General features: G+C 49.4%; 1 protein-coding gene across 6 annotated transcripts; it reads left to right on the top strand.

The window, feature by feature from the left end:
• Positions 1-5,149: 5,149 nt before the first annotated feature.
• Positions 5,150-18,163, top strand: HSD17B7 (hydroxysteroid 17-beta dehydrogenase 7). 6 transcript variants are annotated; one of them, XR_007775629.1, is made up of 10 exons: positions 5,150-5,240; positions 5,403-5,606; positions 7,256-7,348; positions 9,366-9,480; positions 10,059-10,253; positions 11,284-11,388; positions 13,369-13,425; positions 14,126-14,224; positions 16,932-17,088; positions 17,138-18,163. XR_007775629.1 is itself a non-coding variant. In XM_050963351.1 (9 exons), exons 1-9 carry the CDS (start codon positions 5,206-5,208, stop codon positions 17,031-17,033), a joined length of 1,005 nt encoding a protein of 334 aa, XP_050819308.1. In that variant the 5' UTR covers positions 5,150-5,205; the 3' UTR covers positions 17,034-18,163. The 6 variants fall into 6 exon arrangements, 5 of the variants coding, with proteins under 5 accessions (XP_050819308.1, XP_050819309.1, XP_050819310.1 ...); XM_050963351.1 differs by having other exon boundaries at positions 16,932-18,163; XM_050963352.1 differs by lacking the exon at positions 14,126-14,224 and having other exon boundaries at positions 16,932-18,163.
• The last annotated feature ends 3,702 nt before the right edge of the window (positions 18,164-21,865 follow it).

The raw sequence follows: 21,865 nt of genomic DNA, 5'->3' as shown, positions 1-21,865 counted from the left end.
GACCCTATGTCTCCCACCTCCCAGGTGGGGGCCCTATCCACTGAACTGCAGAGTCATTCCCTTGGGCTGTGCTCCAACAACTGTTTAAGTGTTTATCTCCAGTGGAACAGCTTCCACAGGAAAAACTGAGGAAGCCCCACATCAGAATGTGCCACAGCCTGGTGGTTCAAGCACAGGGGCGGCTCCAGGCATTTTGCCGCCCCAAGCACAGCAGGCAGGCTGCCTTTGGTGGCTTGCCTGCAAGAGGTCCTCGGTCCCGTGGATTTGGCGGCAGCCTGCAGGAGGTCCGCCGAAGCCGCGGGACCAGCGGACCCTCCACAGGCATGCCGCCAAAGGCAGCCTTCCTGCCACCCTCGCAGCGACCGGCAGAGCACCCCCGTGGCTTGCTGCCTGAGGCACGCGCTTGGCATGCTGGTACCTGGAGCCGCCCCTGTTCAAGCACTCTCCTGAGAGCTGTGGGAGGGCCTTACTCAAAGCCTTTCTTCTCCCCATCAAGCAGAGGGAGGAATTGAATCTTGGTTCACACATCCAAAGTGCATGTGCTATCTGCCGGGCTCCCAGTGGTAAAGTGGTCTTCTTCTCTGGCTAGATATTGCATGGGAGTCCTGTAGGGTGGCCTCTGTGGACACGTACTGGATCAGACCCCACGGGAGAGAGACGAGGAGCACCTATCTGTGTTCCCTCTAAAGTGTGTGCCTGTGTGGTTGCACAAAGAAGCCATCAAGGGCCGCACACCTGATTAGTGCAGGAGTGCACACAGGGGCGTAGCCATAGGTGGGCCTCGAAGATGTGTAGGGTGAGGTGGGGTTTAGGGGGTGGGTGAGGGCAGTGGGGTGAAGTGGGGGGCAGTCATGGGGGAGCTTGGGGCATGCAGGACTATGGTGGGAAGAGAGGACTCCCCCACAGCCCTAGGGCTGAGGTGGGGAGAGACACCTCTCCCTCAGCTCCGGAGCTGCACCTGGGAGAGAGGGCTTCTAAAATATACATTTATTATATCGCGGGGATTTGTTTCTACTGGTGACACGCATCTGCACATTGCTTTGATATTGGTGCTGCACATAAAAAAATTCATTCTGCACATGGAGGGAAAAAAATAGAGGGAACATTGGCACCTATCTTCCCTATGTGGATTGCACTGGGACTTTGGCAGGCCATATGAGTCCCAGTTGTGGAGGGAGGCAATATACATGTGCCTGGATGCAGAGACTGATGGCTAGTCTACACTGGCAATGCTTTAATACGCCTTTTGTAGTCGCAAAAAAATCACCTCAACGAGGGGCATAGCTCCCAGTGCTAGGAGCACAGCTTACAGCACTGGGGCACTATTTACACTGGCGCTTTACAGAGCTGCAACTTGCTGTGCTCGGGGGGGTGTTTTTTTACCCCCGAGTGAGAAAGTTGTAGCGCTGTTAATTGCCAGTGTAGACAAGCCCTTAGGTGCTGACAAAATGTTTACAGAGGAAATGTAGATGCTGAGTGAATTCAGGTACCTCCAGGGCCCAGTGGCAGCCGAGCGGGAGTTTTATGGATTGTGGTGGAGCCTAGAACTGGGACTTAAGTGCCTAAGTTGGGCTTTAGGGACAACAGTCCCTTTGTGGATGTAGCCATAGGTGCCGACTCCATGGGTGCACTGGGGCTGGAGGACCCATGGGGAAAAATTGGTGGGTGCTTTGCACCCACCGGCAGCTCCCCACCTGCACCAGCTCACCTCCGCCTTCTCCCCTGCCACCACGTCCTACTTCTCCCCCCTTCCTCCCGGTGCTTGCACCACGAAACAGCTGTTTTGTGCAGCAAGCCTGAGGGGCGGGGGAAGGAGAGGAACACTGCGTGCTTGGGGGAGGAGGCGGAGCCGAGGTGGGAATTTGGGGAGTGGTCCAATAGGGGCAGAGAGGGGCAGAGTTAGGGCAGGGACTTTGGGGCAGGGATGGAGTCGGGACAGGGCTGGGGGTGCAAGCACCCACTGGTGCAGAAAAAAGTTGGTGCCTGTGGATGTGGCCTTTTGTGCCTACCCCCAGGTACTCCCTCTTGCCATCTCTTTCTAGAATCCCCTTGGTCAGGGCTCACAATGGCAGTAGGTCTGCATGGTGTCCTGCACTGATGCAGAGCCCCCTGCCAGTAGGCTTTCAAGGGATGGAGTGCCTGGAGTCCTGCCAGGATCCTGGGTCACCCTTTTATTACACAGTTTATGGTGTGTTTCTACCTTAGCTAATTTCAATCAGTGAATGAGGTTATGAAACCACTCAAAACTAAATCCAGTTGCGAGCATCTCTTTTTTTCAATCCAAGTGTGGCTCAGTTGTGCTTTCATCCATGCTTTGGAAGTACATGCCACTTGCAGAGGGACAGCCCCCAATCCACATGAGCTTGGATTGACTGAGGGCTTTGGGGGCTAGATCCCCAAAGGGATTGAGATACCTAACTCCAAAGCTTCAATCCTCAAAACTCCTGTTCAGCCACCACCTAGTACCGTAGGTACCCATGTTCTTCTTGGCCATGCAAAAAGTCACCTAAGCTCCAATGCCACCTAGTTCACATCTAGCCCTGGAGGGATTCTCAGACTAGATGTGTTTCAGAGTAGCAGCCGTGTTAGTCTGCATCTGCAAAAAGAACAGAACAGGAGTACTTTTGGTATCTTAGAGACCAACAAATTTATTTGAGCATAAGCTTTCATGGGCTACAGCCCACTTCATTGGATGCATAGAATGTAACATATAGTAAGGAGATATATATACACTGTAACAAAGTTCCTCCTCTACCTTGGTGGGTCCTGCGCTTATTGGCGGATTTGCTCACCTCAGTGATCATCCCCTCTGGTGGAACCCACAGTCTGGGTCAACTGTTAAAGACTGCACAGAAGAATGATTCTTTTCAGTTCCCTCTCACAATGCAAATGTAGAGCAAGTTTTTTCATTGATGTCAAGCCAGTGGCCAAAGTAAAGGGACAACTTAAGACTGCTGCGTTGCTGAAAGGGAGCCTGCAAAATAAAAAGGAGTCATATAAAAAATGGAAATTAGGTCAGATTACAAAGGATGAATATAGGCAAATAACACAGGAATGCAGGGGCAAGATTAGAAAGGCAAAGGCACAAAATGAGCTCAAACTAGCTACGGGAATAAAGGGAAACAAGAAGACTTTTTATCAATACATTAGAAGCAAGAGGAAGACCAAGGACAGGGTAGGCCCACTGCTCAGTGAGGAGGGAGAAACAGTAACAGGAAACTTGGAAATGGCAGAGTTGCTTAATGACTTCTTTGTTTCGGTCTTCACTGAGAAGTCTGAAGGAATGTCCAACATAGTGAATGCTTATGGGAAGGGGGTAGGTTTAGAAGATAAAATAAAAAAAGAGCAAGTTAAAAATCACTTAGAAAAGCTGGATGCCTGCAAGTCACCAGGGCCTGATGAAATGCATCCTAGAATACTCAAGGAGTTAATAGAGGAGGTATCTGAGCCTCTAGCTATTATCTTTAGAAAGTCATGGGTGATGGGAGAGATTCCAGAAGACTGGAAAGGGGCAAATGTAGTTCCCATCTATAAAAAGGGAAATAAAAACAACCCAGGAAACTACAGACCAGTTAGTTTAACTTCTGTGCCAGGGAAGATAATGGAGCAAGTAATTAAGGAAATCGTCTGCAAACACTTGGAAGGCGGTAAGGTGACAGAGAATAGCCAGCATGGATTTGTAAAGAACAAATCATGTCAAACCAATCTGATAGCTTTCTTTGATAGGATAACGAGTCTTGTGGATAAGGGAGAAGCGGTGGATGTGGTATACCTAGACTTTAGTAAGGCATTTGATATGATCTCGCATGATATCCTTATCGATAAACTAGGCAAATACAATTTAGATGGGGCTACTATAAGGTGGGTACATAACTGGCTGGATAACCGTACTCAGAGAGTAGTTATTAATGGCTCCCAATCCTGCTGGAAAGGTATAACAAGTGGGGTTCGGTGGGGGTCTGTTTTGGGACCGGCTCTGTTCAATATCTTCATCAACGACTTAGATGTTGGCATAGAAAGTATGCTTATTAAGTTTGCAGACGATACCAAACTGGGAGGGATTGCAACTGCTTTGGAGGATAGGGTCAATATTCAAAATGATCTGGACAAATTGGAGAAATGGTCTGAGGTAAACAGGATGAAGTTTAACAAAGACAAATGCAAAGTGCTCCACTTAGGAAGGAACAATCAGTTTCACACATACAGAATGGGAAAAGACTGTCTAGGAAGGAGTATGGCAGAAAGATATCTAGGGGTCATAGTGGACCACAAGCTAAATATGAGTCAACAGTGTGATACTGTTGCAAAAAAAGCAAACGTGATTCTGGGATACATTAAAAGGTGTGTTGTAAACAAGACATGAGAAGTCATTCTTCCGCTTTACTCTGCGCTGGTTAGGCCTCAACTGGAGTATTGTGTCCAGTTCTGGGCACCGCATTGCAAGAAAGATGTGGAGAAATTGGAGAGGGTCCAGAGAAGAGCAACAAGAATGATTAAAGGTCTTGAGAACATGACCTATGAAGGAAGGCTGAAGGAATTAGGTTTGTTTAGTTTGGAAAAGAGAAGACTGAGAGGGGACATGATAGCATGATAGTCTCGAGGTCCCTTCCAGTCCTGGAGTCTATGAAGCTATGTACAGTACAACATCAGGCCCACATCTTGCTAAGACTTTCATGGGTACTTGCTGAGCCATCAGCCTCTGCTGCGAAAAATGAGCTCTACAGAGAAATACGCCTGGATGGCCTCTCTGCAGAGACATGGACTTGACATTTACTCAGGAGGCCACTACACTTATACATGTTGGAGACTCCAAATAGAAACTGTAACCCCGCCCTGCGCAGCACCCCCTGCTGCGGGACTGGCTCTCCGATAACCCTGAGCCCCAAGCCCTCCCCTGCCGTGGGGGTGAGGCCGGGAGCCCCGCTGGCATTGCGGGAGGTGCTCCACTCGGCCCACCCCAACTTTGCTGGCCGCCCAGGCAGCCCCGCGATGATTGGGCGCCGCTCAGCCCGTGCCAGCCCATGACCCCACAGTCACGCCACGGCCCCAGGCTTCCGCGAGCTCCCTGATTGGAAGGTTGCTGTGCCGGTCGGTGCCTACGGGAGCGAGGCGGGTGAGGAACCAGAGTGGGCGGGGCTGGCAGAGCGGCGTGTAACGGCGCCCGCTGCAGCCCGCTCGGTTATTGTGCTCGCTCTGGCCGGCGCGATGCCGCCCGTGGTGCTGGTCACCGGCGCCAGCAGGTGAGGCGGCGGCGGCGGCGGCGGGAACAGCCTCGTCCCGCTGCGGGACTCTGTCTCTGTGTGGGGCGGGCTCTCTGATGGGACCCCAGGGCCGGGGGGCTCGGGTTGGGGTTGGAGGCGGCCCCGCGCTGACCCGGCTTGTCTCTCCCTGGGCTGTTGCAGTGGAATCGGCTCCGCCCTATGCAAGCGGTTGCTGCGGGAGGACGCTGGGGTCCGGCTCTGCCTGGCCTGCCGGAGCATGCAGAAGGCTAGTGCCACCAAGGCCGTGCTGCTGGCCGCCCACCCGACCGCCCAGGTCACCCTCGTGCGCCTGGATGTCAGCAGCCTGGAGTCCGTCCTGCGGGCAGCCAGCGAGATCCAGCGCAGGTGTGTGGAGACTGAGTGCGCCCGGGCTTGTGGCGGGTGGGTGCAGTGTCCCTAGCCCTGGCTGAGGTGAGCGGGCAACAGGGACCCCTCCGGTTCAACCTGCTGCATCCAGCAGGTGTCTCTTTCCGGCCCACCCTGTTCTGCCTGTGGCACTGGGAGCCAGGCCTTGAAATAAGCCTGAAGCACAGTCAGTTTTTTCCACTCAGAATAGAGGGACAGGGCTGAGAGGTGCCCTCCTTGAGCTCAGCTGGTGCTGTTCAAATCTCTTTTCCAGATGCTGTCCTTTAGTGTGCACAGGGCAAAGGGGGAGCTCCTTGCTCAGCTTGCATTTGCTTCAGGCAGCAGTCGTAGAATCATAGAAGATTAGGGTTGGAAGAGCCCTCAGGAGGTCATCTAGTCCAACCCCCTGCTCAAAGCAAGACCAACACCAACTAAGTCCTGTCAGGCTCTGCAAAGTCCTTGTGTAACCAGTGTCTTGGGCACCATGCTTCACAAAATGTGGAAATTCAATGTGTACACAGCATAGGAATGCTACAAGCCCCTCTTCGGGGGTGTGTGTGTGTGTGTCCACCTTCCCCCACCACCACCAATCTTACCTCTTTAGCTGCTGCAGTGACCTGTTTCACCTACCACAGTCCAAAAGTACACCACTGAGCCTGACATGCTAAAGCTTTTCCCTGAAACCAGGACACAGGGCAGCTTCAGACAGGAAGTGGTCTGTTTGCCACTTGCCTTAATGTTGGTGGCCACAATATCATATCTTGAACAGGAGAGTTGGTTTTCCAAGTTTCTCTAAAGCCTTCCCAATGTTGCTTCCACTAGCTCTTCTGAAGCAGGAGAGCCATCTAGGTCTGCTCTGAGCGGGTAGACAACATAGCAAAAATGCATCAGCCTCAGGATGTATGTATTAAGGCTCCCAGTATTGCTTCCATCCTCCCCAAAGGAGCTGAACTGATGGTGGCAAAAATAGGAAATCTTATTCTTCCATTGCAGGTCCTCACGTCTGGGTTCCTCACTTGCCTATGTTTCAGGGGTGGCACAGTTTTGTTTACACACTGCTTTGAGATTGTTAGTTGGAAAGTAGTAAATGCAGAGTTACTGTGATGATATCTGTTGGGCCTGGGATTTTTATAACACAGATATTAGCCTGTGGCTGTTAAGTGCCTAAATCCCATTGAATTAACCTAATCTTATTTTCTCTTGAAGAAAATTCTGGATAGCTAACTAACATTTGGAAAATGGATTACTTGTTGTCATCAGTTATATTTTAAGGACTCTAAATTTGACACCCCCCCCAACACTCCAGATTTTGTGGGATTTTTATATTCAGAATGAATTTTACAGTTCAGATCCCTATAATGGGCTCAATCAAGAACTCTGAATCTGAGTAGTCTCAGAATCTGGGGAAATTTATTCTGGATCCTCGGGATCATGTCTAGTTTTATTTTGTGAAATGACATCTTCATGATTAGTTTAATACTACTTTGAACATCAAAATATAGAAATGACTTGTCTCTGAGCTTCTCTCTCCATTGTGGACTAGCATTAGCTGTGTTGGGGGTGGGTGGGGTGTGGTTTTTTTTTTTAAACAAGATATGCTATAGATAATAGCCATAACAAACCGTACTGTTTGTGTTTCCTTTGTGTAGGTTTCAGCGCTTGGACTATCTCTTCCTGAATGCTGGGATCATGCCAAATACGCATGTTAACTTCAAAGCACTGATCTCTGGTCTCTTTTCTGGGTACAAGATACCATCCTTAAGTAACAGATACTTTTATTTTCCTAGTTTTGTCCTTGGACGAGTAGGGAGAAGGGAGATAAGAAATGGATGATGGCATGAATGAAAGTTCCAGTGATTCACTGAGATTTCAGATGGCTGATAATGTGAGGGATGGTTAGTGAAACACTGAATGAGTGGGTGGTTAGCTAAAAGGTGAACAAATCTTTTTTCTGTTATAGTCATTACTTAGGAAGTCATAAATGTGCATGGTGGCCTACAAAGGCCTTCTGCTCAGAAGAGTTTACAGTCCAGGTAAAGCAGAAAGGCTTGCCAAACTGGATTCAATGAATTATAACAGGGGTTCTCAAACTGGGGGTCATGATCCCTCAGGGAGTCGCGAGGTTATTACATGGTCACCAAAAAGTTTGTGAGAATCCCTGGTCTAAAGAAGGTTCTTGAAAGCATGGGGAACAGTATGTTTAAGGCAGTGGGGAAGGTATGAGGAGTCTGAGAAGGAAGGAGACACATGTATTGAGGTAGGGAATGGTATTAAAGAGATAGCAGGCAGAAGTAAGGGGCTTCTTAGGTTTGAGCCTCTAGTGAAGTAGGGAGTGAGGTGGTGGTGAGCAACTTCTCTGTTTAAAGAGACCAGCAAGATCTTGATTGGCAGATGGAAATCAAAAGTAGAGTTGAGACTGCTGTAGAGGCATGCTGGGAATGCCATAGTTAAGGTAGTGTCAGGTCTCTGCCTCTGACAGTCTCTTAACATCTGTGTTTAACAGCTTGAGAACAGGAGAAGAGAAACTGGATGTGAGCCAAGGCTGAAGATGGCCGGCATGAATAGTTTGAAGAAGGCCTAAATCCATTTGCTCACTTCTCAGACATGGAAAGCTTTAACTGTACTGGTTGGAGCATTACAGCTCACATCATACAGACAGTTACTAGTATACAAGTGCTTATACTGGTACAGTTGATTCCTATATGGGAAGAAGGAGTAAGCTATACTGGTATAAGGCATTTTTATACCAATGTAACCATATCTGTAAATAAATGATATCCTTAACATAGGCTGGTGTCTGCACAGGTCTTGTAACAGCATAAAAGTGTGAAAGCAAAACTGGTGCTGTAGGTGGAGACTATGGATTTGATAGCTGGAAGGAGGAATAAATTCCACCAGACAACTCAGATGTATTAATGGCCTACCAGGCATGAGATGGGGGTTGTAGATGGAGAGGCAAAAATACTAATAGAAATGAGTCACCATACAGCCTTCATTGAGTCTTTAGGATCAGCCTGTAGGTGTGCACAGGAGGCTGGGAGAGAGCAGGAGATCACCCACAACATTGCAGAGCATCAAATACTTCTCAAAGAGCAATGAATTATGATTTGTTGTATCCCTCTGAAATAGGGAAATAGGTCATCCCCATCTCTCTCTCTCTCGATATAGGGAAACAGAGTCATGAAAGTTAAGTGAGTGCAAATTCAGTGACTGACAGAGCCAGGAACTCCTGATTCTCATCTTTTGCTTTAACCACTAACCAGACTGCTTTTCCTGAGTTACAGCCCATGTTACAGGCTCCCATTTAGTTTGTGAGCAGCAAACCGGGCAGTTTTCTTTAAACTGTTTTCTGTTGTAATAACAAATCTCTAAAATCAAATCTCAGTAAAAATTGGAGCTGGCTTTCAAAGTTCAGTTGAAAGACTTTTTTTTAAACAATTTTTTGTTTTTAAAAATACAAAGCAAACAAAAAACCCTGCCATTGGGACCTTTGTTTTTCAAAATTTATGCTGTTAAATTAAGATTATCAGAATGTGTTTCCTTTTTAACAAGTCATTTTTTTTGAAAAACCAAAGACTATTTTGAACCTTCAAAATAAAAACTGCTTCTGAATTTGGTTCTGCAAGGAGTTTTTCCAGTCCTTTTTAGAGCTGGTCAAAATGCTAAAACTGGTAAGTGGGGATGTTTTAGAATTGTTCAATAAAATTGTCACCCAAAGAAGCTGTAGTTCTGTCTAAAATCTGTCGTCCTGTATTCTAGGAAAGCAGTCCACATGCTGAGCACAGCAGAGGGGCTGATAACTCAAGAAGACTGCATCACTGCAGATGGCCTGCAGGCGGTGTTTGAAACCAACTTCTTTGGGCACTTTATACTGGTACAGCTGCTTCTGGCAGTCAGGCCCTGATTCTGGGTCAGTGCAGTTTTGCATAGAGCAGGAATTAAATGAGTCAGTTTCAACTCTCTTCCAGTGTTCCTGTACATTGACCCAGTCTGGAGTGTAGCTGAGCAATGTACAGTGGCCCAGGCATAGGACAGGAGCCCACACCATCCCCTGTACATACCCTGGCCTGGTCAGCTGTCTCCTAGTGGCTGAATGACAGCCAGGTCTGGGATTTCCCAGTGTGCAGGCAACACTAATTACTGAAAGAGTTAGAATTACTTCAGGGCTACTCTGCACAGCCAGCAGATATGTTGGCTCCTAAGAGAAACAAAGACCTGGTTCTCACTACTTTGCAGCCTATCTCCTGTGCAAAGTGAATACAAACAGGCTATAAAATGCTACCAACCAGGATGTGGGTCTGAGGTACACCAGTGAGGTGATTCTCCACTAGTTTGTGCAGTCAGTTAACCCAAACCCCTGCCCTCTAGACCAGTGTAACTGAGAAGTAGGAATTATTTTCAAATATCCATTTCAGTAATTATCCCAGGACAATAACTGTCTTATCTCCTTAGATTCGGCAGCTTGAGCCTCTGCTATGTTGCCTTGAAAAGCCCTCCCTGCTCATCTGGACCTCTTCCAGCAATGCCAGGAAGTCTGCTTTCAGTCTCACTGACTACCAGCACAGCAAAGGCAAAGAGTCTTACAGTTCCTCCAAATATGCCACTGACCTTGCTAGTGTGGCTCTGAACAAGCACTTTAACAAGCAGGTGAGGGTGTCTACCCTATGGTATGATGTGGAAAGCTGTAACACTTGAGCATGAAAGCCTCAGAAATGTTGATAAGCTGGGATGCTCTTCAGTGGCAGTAGTATGTTGATGCATAGTTGTTCCACATAGCAGTGTTCATTGCTTAATAGATTGCTCATGAATGTGAAGGAGCTTGGCTAGGGTGAGTTTCAAGTAGGTATGATTAGTAGGATGTGGTGGGGAATGTTTGCAGAAGTTGCTTTTAGATTTCAAACATGACGCATAATTGAGCTCTTACCTTCAAAATACTTGGAAGCTGTAGCCTTGCCTCTGGGACAGACATTCTGTGTTCATTGGCTGCATTGTATTGATGTATAATAAACCTTCCATTCTGTGGAGTCATCCCCATGATGATTGGCCTGCTCTGTCTCACGAACTAAGCAGTCCATCTAATCTAGCAACCTGCCTAAGACTGGCTAAGAAACATTTTAGCAGAAGGTGCAAGCAACTCATATGGAACAACTATAGAATAACCTGCCTGTAAGGGAAACCTCTGCTTACTGATGTGGCTTATGCTCAGAGGTAGGAGTTGATAGCCCTTCTAAAAATACTTGCCCTGTCTAATATGACTGGATGGCCTGTAAAATCTGTCATGACAAGGGATATTGGTGTGGGAGCTGTTGACCATATCACGCTATGATCTCAGACAAAAGGCAGGGCCTTCCTTGTCTTGGGCCTGTGACTGGAATGAATGCTGCTTTCCCTTGTTCTGTGCCAGTCCATAAGTGTCAGCCTTCTTTCTGGAAAGAGTTGCCATCCTTTACTGCTGCGTGTTTGGTGGGAGAGGGCTTAACTATATAATAAGGATGAGGAATGTGTAATACTTCTCTACACATCTCTGTTCACTGCTGCGCAGGGACACCTGCTGACTTTCTGTTGTGAGGCCTTTGGAAGGTGCAAGCTGCCTTGTAAATACTTGTCTGGTGTGTGCTTTCCAAGCAGATTTGCAGCATTTACTGTTGGCTTGTATCCTTTCCTCCCACTTCTGCAGGGGCTGTATTCCAGTGTAGTTTGCCCAGGGCTTGTGATGACTAACTTGACTTATGGAATTCTGCCATCTTTCTTCTGGAAGTTGCTTATGCCCATCATGTGGATAGTGAGTAATCCCTCTGAAACTGGGTTTATTTTCAACTCTTCTTTGGGCTGGGATGGTCTTGGACATTTCACTCCTGGGGTATACACAGTGCTTTATCACCAAAGCAGTTGTACAGTTTCCTTCGCTCCTAGTATGAATGGAAATGTAGCAGATTGGCAAAAGGCCACTTCCCAACCCAATGTGAAGCAAAGTGACTATTTGGCCCTTAGAATGAGCAGGGTCGTCTGGGAGGTGGAGTTTCAGCAAAGAGATGCCTAGATAGCATGAGGCTCTTTATCTGCAGAGGCTTGGAGAGGGCTGGTGAACAGCCAGCCATTTTTTCCTTGCCCATTTGTTTGTAAATGGATGTGAAGCTAGTGCTACCAGTTAGGTGGTGCCCCATGGTTAAGTGCCTTGTGATGGGATACTACTGTGTGCCATGTGCTGCAACAGCGAGAGAAGAAGCTGTATCCTGGTACAGGGAGTCCTTTGCCATGCATGTGGTAACAGAATGGCAAGGATCTCCTGCTTCACTCTGTTAGCAGGTGTTGAAATCCTTAGGGAACTGTAGGTGAATTATGCTCCACCTTGATAGCAGGCAGGTAGAGGTACCCTTCTGGGAAATCGAGAGCTAGCATCTGGGACAGGTGTAGGCTAGAAAAGAAAGGAAGCTTAAAACAGCCAAGCCTGGGAATTTCCCTTCAGTTAATTTAATCCAAAGCACAAGAGTGGGGTGACACTCTGCAGTGAGTGAGGCTTTCTGGAGCTGGAAAGGGGACTCTACCACCGATCACCTTTTATGGCCCAAGATCAGTATTGCTGCTGAGAGGTGCTAGTGGGGAGCCCCTAGATGGGGGAGCAGATTTTAACCATGGCCTTTGATCTCTGGTTGCTCAGCCTCATGCCTTTAGGTTCATTTCCCAGAGGTGCTGAGCACTCACCACTCCCATAGCCCCAATCAGAGTTATTGGTGCTCAGCATCTCTGGGAATTAAAGCAGAAACTGGGCAACTAAAAGCAGAGGGACCCCAAATCTGAGACTGTTCTTGAACACATGAACCATAATTACAAACTAGGCTGGTATTTTCAAAGCACTAAGCATTGGCATATGGGAAACTTCCCACTCCAGTAGAAACAGAGCTAGATAATCAGTGCCTCTGAACATCTCACCTTTAGTGTTCCTACACATGGAAAATAATTCCTAAGAGAATACAAACTTCAGCAGTGAAGTCCCCAGCTTTCAGGTGTGTTTTGTTTCTCCCTGACACCTCTGGTGGAAAGTGGCCTCTTCCACACACTTCACTTTCCTTCACCTCCCTTTACTCTTTTCTCCCTGCCTCTTCCCTTTATTGTCTCATCCTGTGCCTATTCTTTCTCTGCAGCCCTCAGTTTTCCAGCCTTGCTAATATTCACATGCTATCTAAAGACAGCCAGACTTCCTGTGTCTGTCAGCCGGACACCTTTCTATCTGTCCCCAGATCAGCTGGATCTGTTTGGCCTCAGCACTGCTGCCACAAACTGCTACCTGCTTGGTGTTGGAACCTGCCTGTGCCAGACCCAAATAAGTCTACTCTCACTGCTGGCCGCCTCCTCACTGAATCCCTTTTCATTGGATGACAGGGTGTGACAAATTGTACTCCACCCACTGCTTGGGAGCCAGCTCAAGAAGGAGGTGGCTGGAAGAAAGGCATATACAGGGGCTAGCTGGTCCCCTGTGCCCACCCTACCCCCCAGCAGCAGGGAGTAACCTGGTGGTGGTGTGTTGGCCATCAGGATGGTTCTAGTGAATCTGCAGTGGCCCTGGGCTGAAAAGGGACACCTGGTCATCTAGCTATACATAGGTAGGCCTTACTCAAGGGGTGGGAGAGCTGTTAGCTAGGCCACTAGCAACAGAGGGCCTTGTGCCTTGACACTACTGCTGACCTCCAAGGAGCTCAGTCTTGATTCCCTGCTCCAAGGTATAGGTGCTAGTAAATTTCATGTCTTGTTTCTTCTTTTTCAGATACGCTTTTTCACCAAGACTTACACACTAACTCCGTACAATGGAGCAGAAGCTCAGGTATGTAGCATGGCTTGCACCTCAAATCACTGCTTATCTGCAGTGTGTAACTTCTCCCAGCCACCAGGTGTCTGGTGCTGACTGTGAATGCCTCCTCTGCCAGATGGAAACCTACAAAGCAGTGTTTCTCTACTCTTGCCCTGCACATCTGAGCACTTACTGTGGAAAGTGATTAAGACACTAAGCTGGTATTTGAGGTTCTTCAAACAAATAGCTTTTCACCTTCTTCCTCACCTATTTAAAAAAAATATATATAAACCCCTTCAGAGAGACCCTGTGGTCTCTAGATCTCACTTGTGATGGTCCCTTCTGGTCTTACCGAAACCAGGACCTGTATTAATAGATGTAGGGCCAGAAGGGACTGTGTAAGTCAGAACAAACGGTTGTAATACAAGTCATCAAACTGAACCCAGTAACTACTGCCTCAAGCAGCTTGTGTTGAATCATGGCATATCTCTCTAAAGACACGGTGAGTGTGACTAATGTCTATTAGGAGCATGGATTGTGCTGTTCCCAGTACCACAGGGAGCAAAGCAGCCAGCTGCCTCTGTGGAGGTTAAGTGGAATATCTCATTGAGGAGACTGGACAGTCTGGCATCCTCTTCCCCCTGCATGTTGCCAAGCTGTTTTGTTCTAAAATGCAAGGCTGTCAGAACAAGCTGGACTGCCTGCCTACACAACTATGCTATTGTCTTTAAAGGTATGGCTCTTCAAACAAAAGCCAGTGTCACTGGATGCACTAATGAAATATCACAGCTGTATTTCACCAATGGGGAAGAACTATGTGGAGTCCCGAAAGGTAAATACAGCAAAGACTCTGAAGTCCAATTTACTCTTGATGGTATTCTGCACCAAGTAAATAAAAATCTTGTGTACAATATTGAAAAATTCTGCAAATTGTATTTGTCAATAAATAAATGTGGAGGCTCCAGCATGGCAGGGGGGTAACACAGGCCCCTGGCTGTATAGAGTGGGGAGATCACCCTGCAGTTCCCTCCCCCAGGACACAGGGTCAGGTGTAGCCTCACCACCAAGTCTGACACAACCCAAGGGCTAGGACTGCCCCAGAAACATCCTGCACTCTGTGTCTGGCCTGTGGACAGGCAGGGGATCTGGATGCACAAGGAGGGGCTTATTCTGGGTGCAGGGGCAATGGGGCTCAGTGGAGGGGGGGGTCCTGGGTGTGGGGGGCCTCAGGAGTCTAGGTGCTGGGAGAGTGGGGCTAGGTGGAGCAGGGTTCAAGAGTGTGTGGGGCTTGTTGCGGTGGTCCAGGTGCAGTGGGTGGGGCTCACTGAGGTTCAAGGGGTCGCTGCGCAGGGGTCAGGGTTTGGATGTAGGGGCAGTGGGGCTGGATGGGGCCTCCAGATGCAGGGCGTGAGGCTGGGTGGGGGGGGTTGGGTATGGGGTGGTCGAAATGCAGATGGAGTGGCTCCCTGTTCAATGACACCTCTCCTCCCTCCCTTCCCTCCCCCCACCCCCCCCCTGTGGTGAAGAGTGATTGGAGCAAGAAGGTGTGGGGGCAGAGCTTCCTGCAGCTGGGGGAGATTTCTGGGGGTGGGTCTGATCCCACCCTGCCCCAGCCACCCTGCAGGGGAAGAGGAAGTCCTGTACTCCCCCAGCCCATCTGGGAGTAGAACGCAAGCCCAGTGCATCATAGGAGCCACCACTGGCATATCTCCAGAACACCCCTCCTCTCCTACCACTGCAGTGATTTATCTCTCTGCTAGCTGCTCTGGGTGCCCTAAACAACATGGCCATGCTGCTGGAGAATGGTGCATGACCACTCTCGTAGCATCCCTGTCAGAAAGCCACTTTTCTACAGCAAACAATCAGCAGAGGAACACATGCCGTGGCGTAGAATTCCCCTAGGAGTACAAATTGGAAGAGCTGGACTGTTACATATGGGCTGAAAACACTTACCTGAGAACCTGAGTCTTCTGCCCTTGCTGCCATTTATACTCTACTGCACTGTGCCCAACCTAGCCTGCCAATCTCTGCATCTCACTATATGAATGCACTGCCTTTGTACTAACTGAGTGCATAGGTAGGTGGCCATTCAAGTAGGCATTACAGGACAGTGTCCCCAACCCTTCTGCAGCAAGACCAGAATCACCAGCACAAGGCTTGATACAACTTCTTGCAAAAAGGACATGGAAGCCCAGTGGACTAGTAGGGGGATTGGTTTGAACTTCATTGGATCATAGGAGTTCAAACAAAACCAGCGTGAGGCCCAGCCTTTCCCATTCCCTTCAGAGCCACTGAGAGGTGTAAGCAGACCTGCAGGATTTCTGCTGCTGGGAGGTGGAGAAAGGATCTCCTCTCACTGCTGCCCACCACGACATGTGTAGTTCAGTGAGACAGGGAGTAGAATCATAAAATATTAGGATTGGAAGGAACCTCAGAAGGTCATCTAGTCCAACCCCCTGCTCAAAGCAGGACCAATCCCCAGATTTTTACCCCAGTTCCCCAAATGGCCCCCTCAAGGATTGAACTCACAACCCTGGGTTTAGCAGGCCAATGCTCAAACCACTGAGCTATCCCTCCCCCCTATTTTCTTCCTTTTTTCACCCTTTTGTAGCCTTCTCCTTAGGAAGCTCTGACAAGCCCCCTTCTGTTCCACTAGTCCTCAATTCAGGCTCTGTGCCGATTGTACAGTTCTACTTTGACTTTGTAGCAAGCACACAAGATAATACATCTATTGTGGTCGTAACATTGTGCTAGACATGGTATAGATATAACAGTCTCTGCACCAAAGAACTTACAAAGCAAACTTTGTTCTATCTGATTTAATTATACACTTGGTCTATTTCTGGGTGGGCAGCTGGAGTTTAGTGCAGCGGGCCAGGCAGGGCTGGAATGGAGAGGGAGGAGTACAGTGGGCAGGCATGGGGTGCTTGGCAACTGAAGGGCTGCAGTCCCAGAACCCACAGCCAGTTATACTATAGCAAAGGAGAACTCTCTCTGCAGAGTCAGAGTGAAGTAAAAGATGTTAGGCGGTGATGACTCCAGCTGAAAGCCTAGATTTCACCCTTTGCATCCTCCAGTTGTGGTTAATGCTGGCTGTCTTGAATGAGCCTCAGAGGGGTGGCAAGGGGGAGGGGCTTCAGTAGTGTACACCATGCAAGTTCCTTCTGGCTTGTGCTGCTGTTTCCTCACTGCAGAGGCTACAGTTTACCCCTGTGTCCTTGGCAACTTGTGCTAATGCTGGGGGAGCTTTCCTTCCCCCAAAGACAGTGATGCCACATGCTATCCCACATGAAGCAGCTTCCTTTTATTTGGGGCTGTAGCTCATCTGTGGGAGATGCTAGCCCTCAGTCATTTGGGGCTACACTTCTAACCAGCTCCCTGGGCACATGACATAAGTGGCTGAGTGGGTGCCTTTCAGGAGGAGACTGAGCCTGTACTTGGTTTTGCCCATCTCTTGGTTTTGGAACATCCAGAGGTTCTATGTCAGTCCACATTTGCAGCCCCCTTGGTCTAATATTACTGCTCTGGTTTTCTTGCAGATGGATGTGGAGGAAGAAACTGCTGAAATATTTTATCAAAAGCTGTTGGAACTGGAGAAGCATTTTCTAGCAAGATTGAATGCTCCCTTGAGCCCCAAGTAACAAGAGCCAGACAAGGCCTCTAGTGACGCATCTTTCTGGCACTAGTGACATTGGAGTTCCTTCTAAGTGGGTATTATGCATTTGCAGTAGAGGCTTTCTTGGAGACATGTGGCTTTCTAGCACCTCTCTCCTCTGCTCAGTCTGGGAAGGAGTATCCTCCTAGAATTGGAGGTGTGAGAGGGATTGAATAGTTATTTAGTCTCCTGGAGTCCAGTACAGGATTGCTCTCTACACATTCTAGTAACTTGCCTAAACGAGACCTCTATTTCTGTACATGTCATGGTCTTTACAATAAACTTCAGCCTCCAAGAACTACTGAGAAAAAGCATGAATGAGTTGAGAGCTCAGTGTGAGCACAAGATGAAAATAGGTGGAAGGGCTGCTGTTGGGCAGAAGGCCCCTCAGGTGCTAGGCTTCCTAGATAGCCACATGTGACGGCTAAGGTCAGACTCTTCAAAAGCTGATCAACATGTCTACATGGACACTGCATGCTAGAGTACTGCAGCTTGACACCCCAGCTTGCAGCACACTATGGCCATGTGGTTCCTGCTCACTAGAAGCCCTGTAGTGTGCTTTGATCTTTCAAGCATGAGTAGATCTTGGCATCCCCCACAGCCATGGCACAAGATTTACAAAATCATTGTGATACATGTGTGGGTGCTGTGTAGTGAGCATTGATATGTGTCCCACAACGTGGTTTACGTTCTGGACTGCAGTTAGTATTAACCTGACAGAGGAGAGAAGACAGCTCAGTGCTTTCCTCATGGATTGCACAATCACAAGTCCACTGATTGTAAGCATTGAGATGGAATAGGTCTAGCTACCCAAGCAATGGAACAACTACCATATTCTACAAGATGGCCTAACTCAGGCTGATTGGGGAAAACCAACCTGCTGCACAAGGAAGAACTCATGCCTGTGCCAAAGACACCATGAGCAGTCTGGTAATTGAACCAGGTACATGGAGGGGGGGAGAGGATGTAAAGAAACAACTCATCACCTGGGAGAGGAGGGAGTGTCTTTAGGAGACAAAACTGAGATCAGGTCAGGTCCCAGGATTTCCTTGGCTTCCTAAAAGAAGATAAGCTGGTTCTGTTCTCCCGTAATAAAAGAAAAGTCCATGTAACTTACCTTGTAGTGAGCTGTAAGATTAGTCTCATCTAAAGTGGTGCTTTGGCTTTTTGGCATGTAACCCTTTTCTCTCTGATGCTTTGTTCAGTTGTCAAACACACATTGTTTCAGGATCACTGCTGGTCAATCTTGCTGGCCACTGATGGGAGGAAACACAGGTGCCCAAACTTAATAGGAGCTGTAGGGTGAGCAATGATTGGTACCTGGGCCACTCCAGCTATCTTCCCTAGATTCCAAAGTCAGAAGAGACCATTGTGCTCATCTAGTCTGACCTCCTGTATGGCACAGACCAGAGAAGTTTCCTGCACTAATTTTTTGAACTAGAGCAGATCTTTAGAAAAACATCCAATCCTGATTGAAAAATTGTGAGTGATGGAGAATCCACTACAACCCTTGGTAAATTGTTCCAATGGTTAATTGCTCTCACTGTCAAAAATTTGCAACGTATTTCCAGTCTAAATTTGTCTAGCTTCAACTTCAGCTGTTTTGATTGTGTTAGATTTTTGTCTGCTAGACTGAAGAGCCCATTATTAAATAGTTGTTCCCCATGCAAGTATGTATAGCCTGTGCTCTATCACCCCTTAATAGTCTCTACTAGACTCAAGGAGCTCAATCTATTTAGCAGGTCCTCCCATCCCTTAATCATTCTTGTCACTTTTCTGTGAACCTTCCTCAGTTTATCAGCCTCCTTGAATTATTTGGCTGTAGTTCGTCTGTAAACCCAGATGACCAGTGAGAGTGAAGCTGGGGAGGAGGGCAATAATAGATGAGGAAGAAAGATAGTTACACGGTATTACCAACACACGCTTCTTGCTCTGTCAGAGAAATCTTCTTTGGGTGATTGCTCATATCAATTCCAATTAGGTGCGTGCATGCTGCATGCAAAGTTGTTGGAAAGTTTTTCCCCTAGCAGCACCCATCGGGTTGGCTGTGGAGCCCACTGGAGTGGCACCTTCATGGCACTCAATATATGACCCTGCTGATGCAGTCCTCCCTCAGTTCCTTCTTACCGCCCGTAATGGTTGTTGGAACTGAGGTGTCTTGCTTAGCAAGTTCTCCACGTTTCCCTAGCTCTTGTTTTCTAGTTGTTATAATTTTTCTTTAGTTTTTGTAGTTTATTTTCATAATAGTTAGTATCAGTTGGGCTTGAGGGTTCACCCTCTGTCCCGACTGCTTTTTCTTGGGAGGGCTTTCATGCCCAAGTCCCAAGGATTCAAGCCTAGCAAGTCTGGCTCCAAGCCAGTGCCAATGGGTGACACCCCCCTGCCCCAAAGCTTGTCTGAAGTGTCTGGGGGAGGTTTACCAAGCCAATAGTTGCAGGATTTGCAAGGGGTTTTGTCCTAGGACCAAAAAGGAGTGAGATTTTTGCCTTAAGCAGCTCCTTATGGAGGTGGCACTTAGACCTCAGCCTGCTTCAGTGCAGCAGCATCTGGCACCAAGTTCTTTGGTGCACCATGGAAGGACTCTGGTAGTCCATGGCACCGCCATTCCTCGGCTCCGAAACGGGTGGGACCAACCCGGAACCACTCCCACTTGCTGGCGCAGAAGTGGCACCGGAAGCAAGGGAGGAGTGGCTCTCCATCCGAGACCCACCCTCCTGGAACTGGCCAATGGGGCATGTCCCCGAGAGCAGCATCCAGGGCCAAAGCCTGTAGAAGCAGCACCATCGCCTTCAGCCCCGCAAGGGGGACTGTCGAGTCTGGTGCCATTGGACTCCTCAACCTACGTCGTTGAGACGGTACAGGTGCCATCCACTGTGGATACCTTTGCAGCTGCGAGGAACCATATCACCATGACAGCACGGATGTCGCCTACGATCCACACCAAGCCTCTGATACTACAGCGTATGTCACCATCTCGAGGCAAACCAGTGATGATCCAGGCATTGGAACCTTTGGTCGAGGCCTGGCACAGCTCCCAATCACAGCGCCGGTCATACTTATAGCACAGGTCAAACTCGTGGCGCTGCTCCAGATCATGCCAGCACTCCTGATTGTGACACAATCCACACACCAGTCGCCTTTGAGGAGCAGGTACCGGACCTGGCACTGGTCCCAGTGCTGCTTGACCCCACATAGCTCCAGGTCACGGCACTGCTTTGCGGCATGGCTTCGTAGCACTGCTTACTGGCTCAGCTCCGTTCAGCGCCACCATGGCCCTCGGCAGTCCCAATCCTGTTCCTTGGACTTGGAGGCAGGGTCTAGTTATTCGTAGTGGGATCGGTACCGGTCAGGCCATGGACGCCTTGAGATGAGGGCAGGGCCATGGCCATTGTAGTGGCAGGGACCAGCTCAGTGGCCATTCTGGACCCCATAGGTGTACCACCAGGCATAGGCGGCAGGTTATATATGTTTGCAGTGCTCAAGCACCAGGAATATTCAGGGCTGGGGGCCCTGCTCCAGCAGTATTTGGAGCTGGGTCTCTCCCCTGGCCCTGCCTGGATCGGGCCCCAGCCCCCGTGGGTCTCCCCGCCCCGCCACATCCCTGCCTAACAGAAAGCAGTGCAGCGGCTCTTCCCTGCCTGCTTCTCCTGCCGGAGCAGAGCAGCTCCTGGCAGAACTGCTGTCTGCTGCCCCAGGGTCCTAGTGCCCACGATTCACTAATGGCAAGGCAGGCTGCCCTTACCCTACCCTTTTGCCCTAGCCCTGATCCTCTCCAACGTCCCAAACCCCTCATCCCCAGCCAGAATCCTCATCCCCCTGCACCCTAATCCTTTGCCCCAGCCCTGAGTCCCCTCCTGCATCCTGAACCCCTCAGCCCCAACCCTCATCCCTCCACATCCTGATTCTCTGCCCCAGCTCTGAGCCCTCCCGCAGCATGAACCCCTCATCCTCAGCCCTAACCCTCATCCCTCTGCACCCTAATCCTCTGCCCCAGCCCTGACCCCCCCCCAGCATGAACCTCTCATCCTCAGCCCCACGGCCCTCACCTCACACCCCAACCCTCTGCCCTAGTCCTGAGCCCCGTCCTGCTTCATGAATCCCTCATCCTCAGCCCCACAGCCCTCACCCTTGCACTACTTCCCCCTTCCCACGCACCCCTTCCCACTCCCAAACTCCCTCCCAGAGCCTGCACCCCCACCCCTTCCTATACTCCCACCCTCAGCCCAGAGCCTGCACCCCTCACCCATTCCTGCACAGCCACCCCTTGTCCCAACCCAGAGCCTGCACCCATCACCCAAACTCCATCCCAAAGCCTGCACCCTGCGCCCCTCCTGCACCCTAATCCCCAGCCCAGGACCTGCACCCCAGACCCCCCCAACCCCTCCCAGAGCCTTAAGCAGGTGGGGGTGGAGTTTGGGGGGGCAGAGTTGGGGGGACAGGTTCTGGGCACCACCAAAATTTCTACAAACTTGCCACCCATGCTGCCAGGCCCAGGGTGCCCAGTCTAAAGGCTTCTGGGTGCCCATTGAACTGGGTGCCAGAAGCCTCAGGCAGTTGCCCCCCCACAGTGGTGCTGAGGAGGCGCCGTGCTCCCACCCCCCTCAGAACCAATTCCAACACCAGTTTCTGAGTCAGAGGCTGATAGCGAAGCAGGTCATCAGGCACCTGATGACCAGGAGGGTTGGGAGGATCCTGTTCCTCCCACCTTGGCCTCTTCATCCCCCTCCCCTAACAAGACTATTGCAGGCACTTCTGTCTCTGGGCCATGTCCCATAGACAGCCGCACCCACCAATGTCTTCTGCGCAAGGAGACATGCA

The sequence above is a fragment of the Gopherus flavomarginatus genome, chromosome 7 (genome assembly GCF_025201925.1).
Source record: "Gopherus flavomarginatus isolate rGopFla2 chromosome 7, rGopFla2.mat.asm, whole genome shotgun sequence".
NCBI classification, from domain to species: Eukaryota; Metazoa; Chordata; order Testudines; family Testudinidae; genus Gopherus; species Gopherus flavomarginatus.
This window is presented reverse-complemented; position numbering and strand designations above follow the sequence as displayed.

Excerpts from the sequence above, each read along its gene's own strand:
- HSD17B7 (XM_050963351.1), top strand. The coding sequence starts at position 5,206 with ATGCCGCCCGTGGTGCTGGTCACCGGCGCCAGCAG. Across the intron at positions 7,349-9,365 it reads ATCTCTGGTCTCTTTTCTGG|GAAAGCAGTCCACATGCTGA; the intron begins GTACAAGATACC and ends CCTGTATTCTAG. Across the intron at positions 14,225-16,931 it reads ACTATGTGGAGTCCCGAAAG|ATGGATGTGGAGGAAGAAAC; the intron begins GTAAATACAGCA and ends GTTTTCTTGCAG.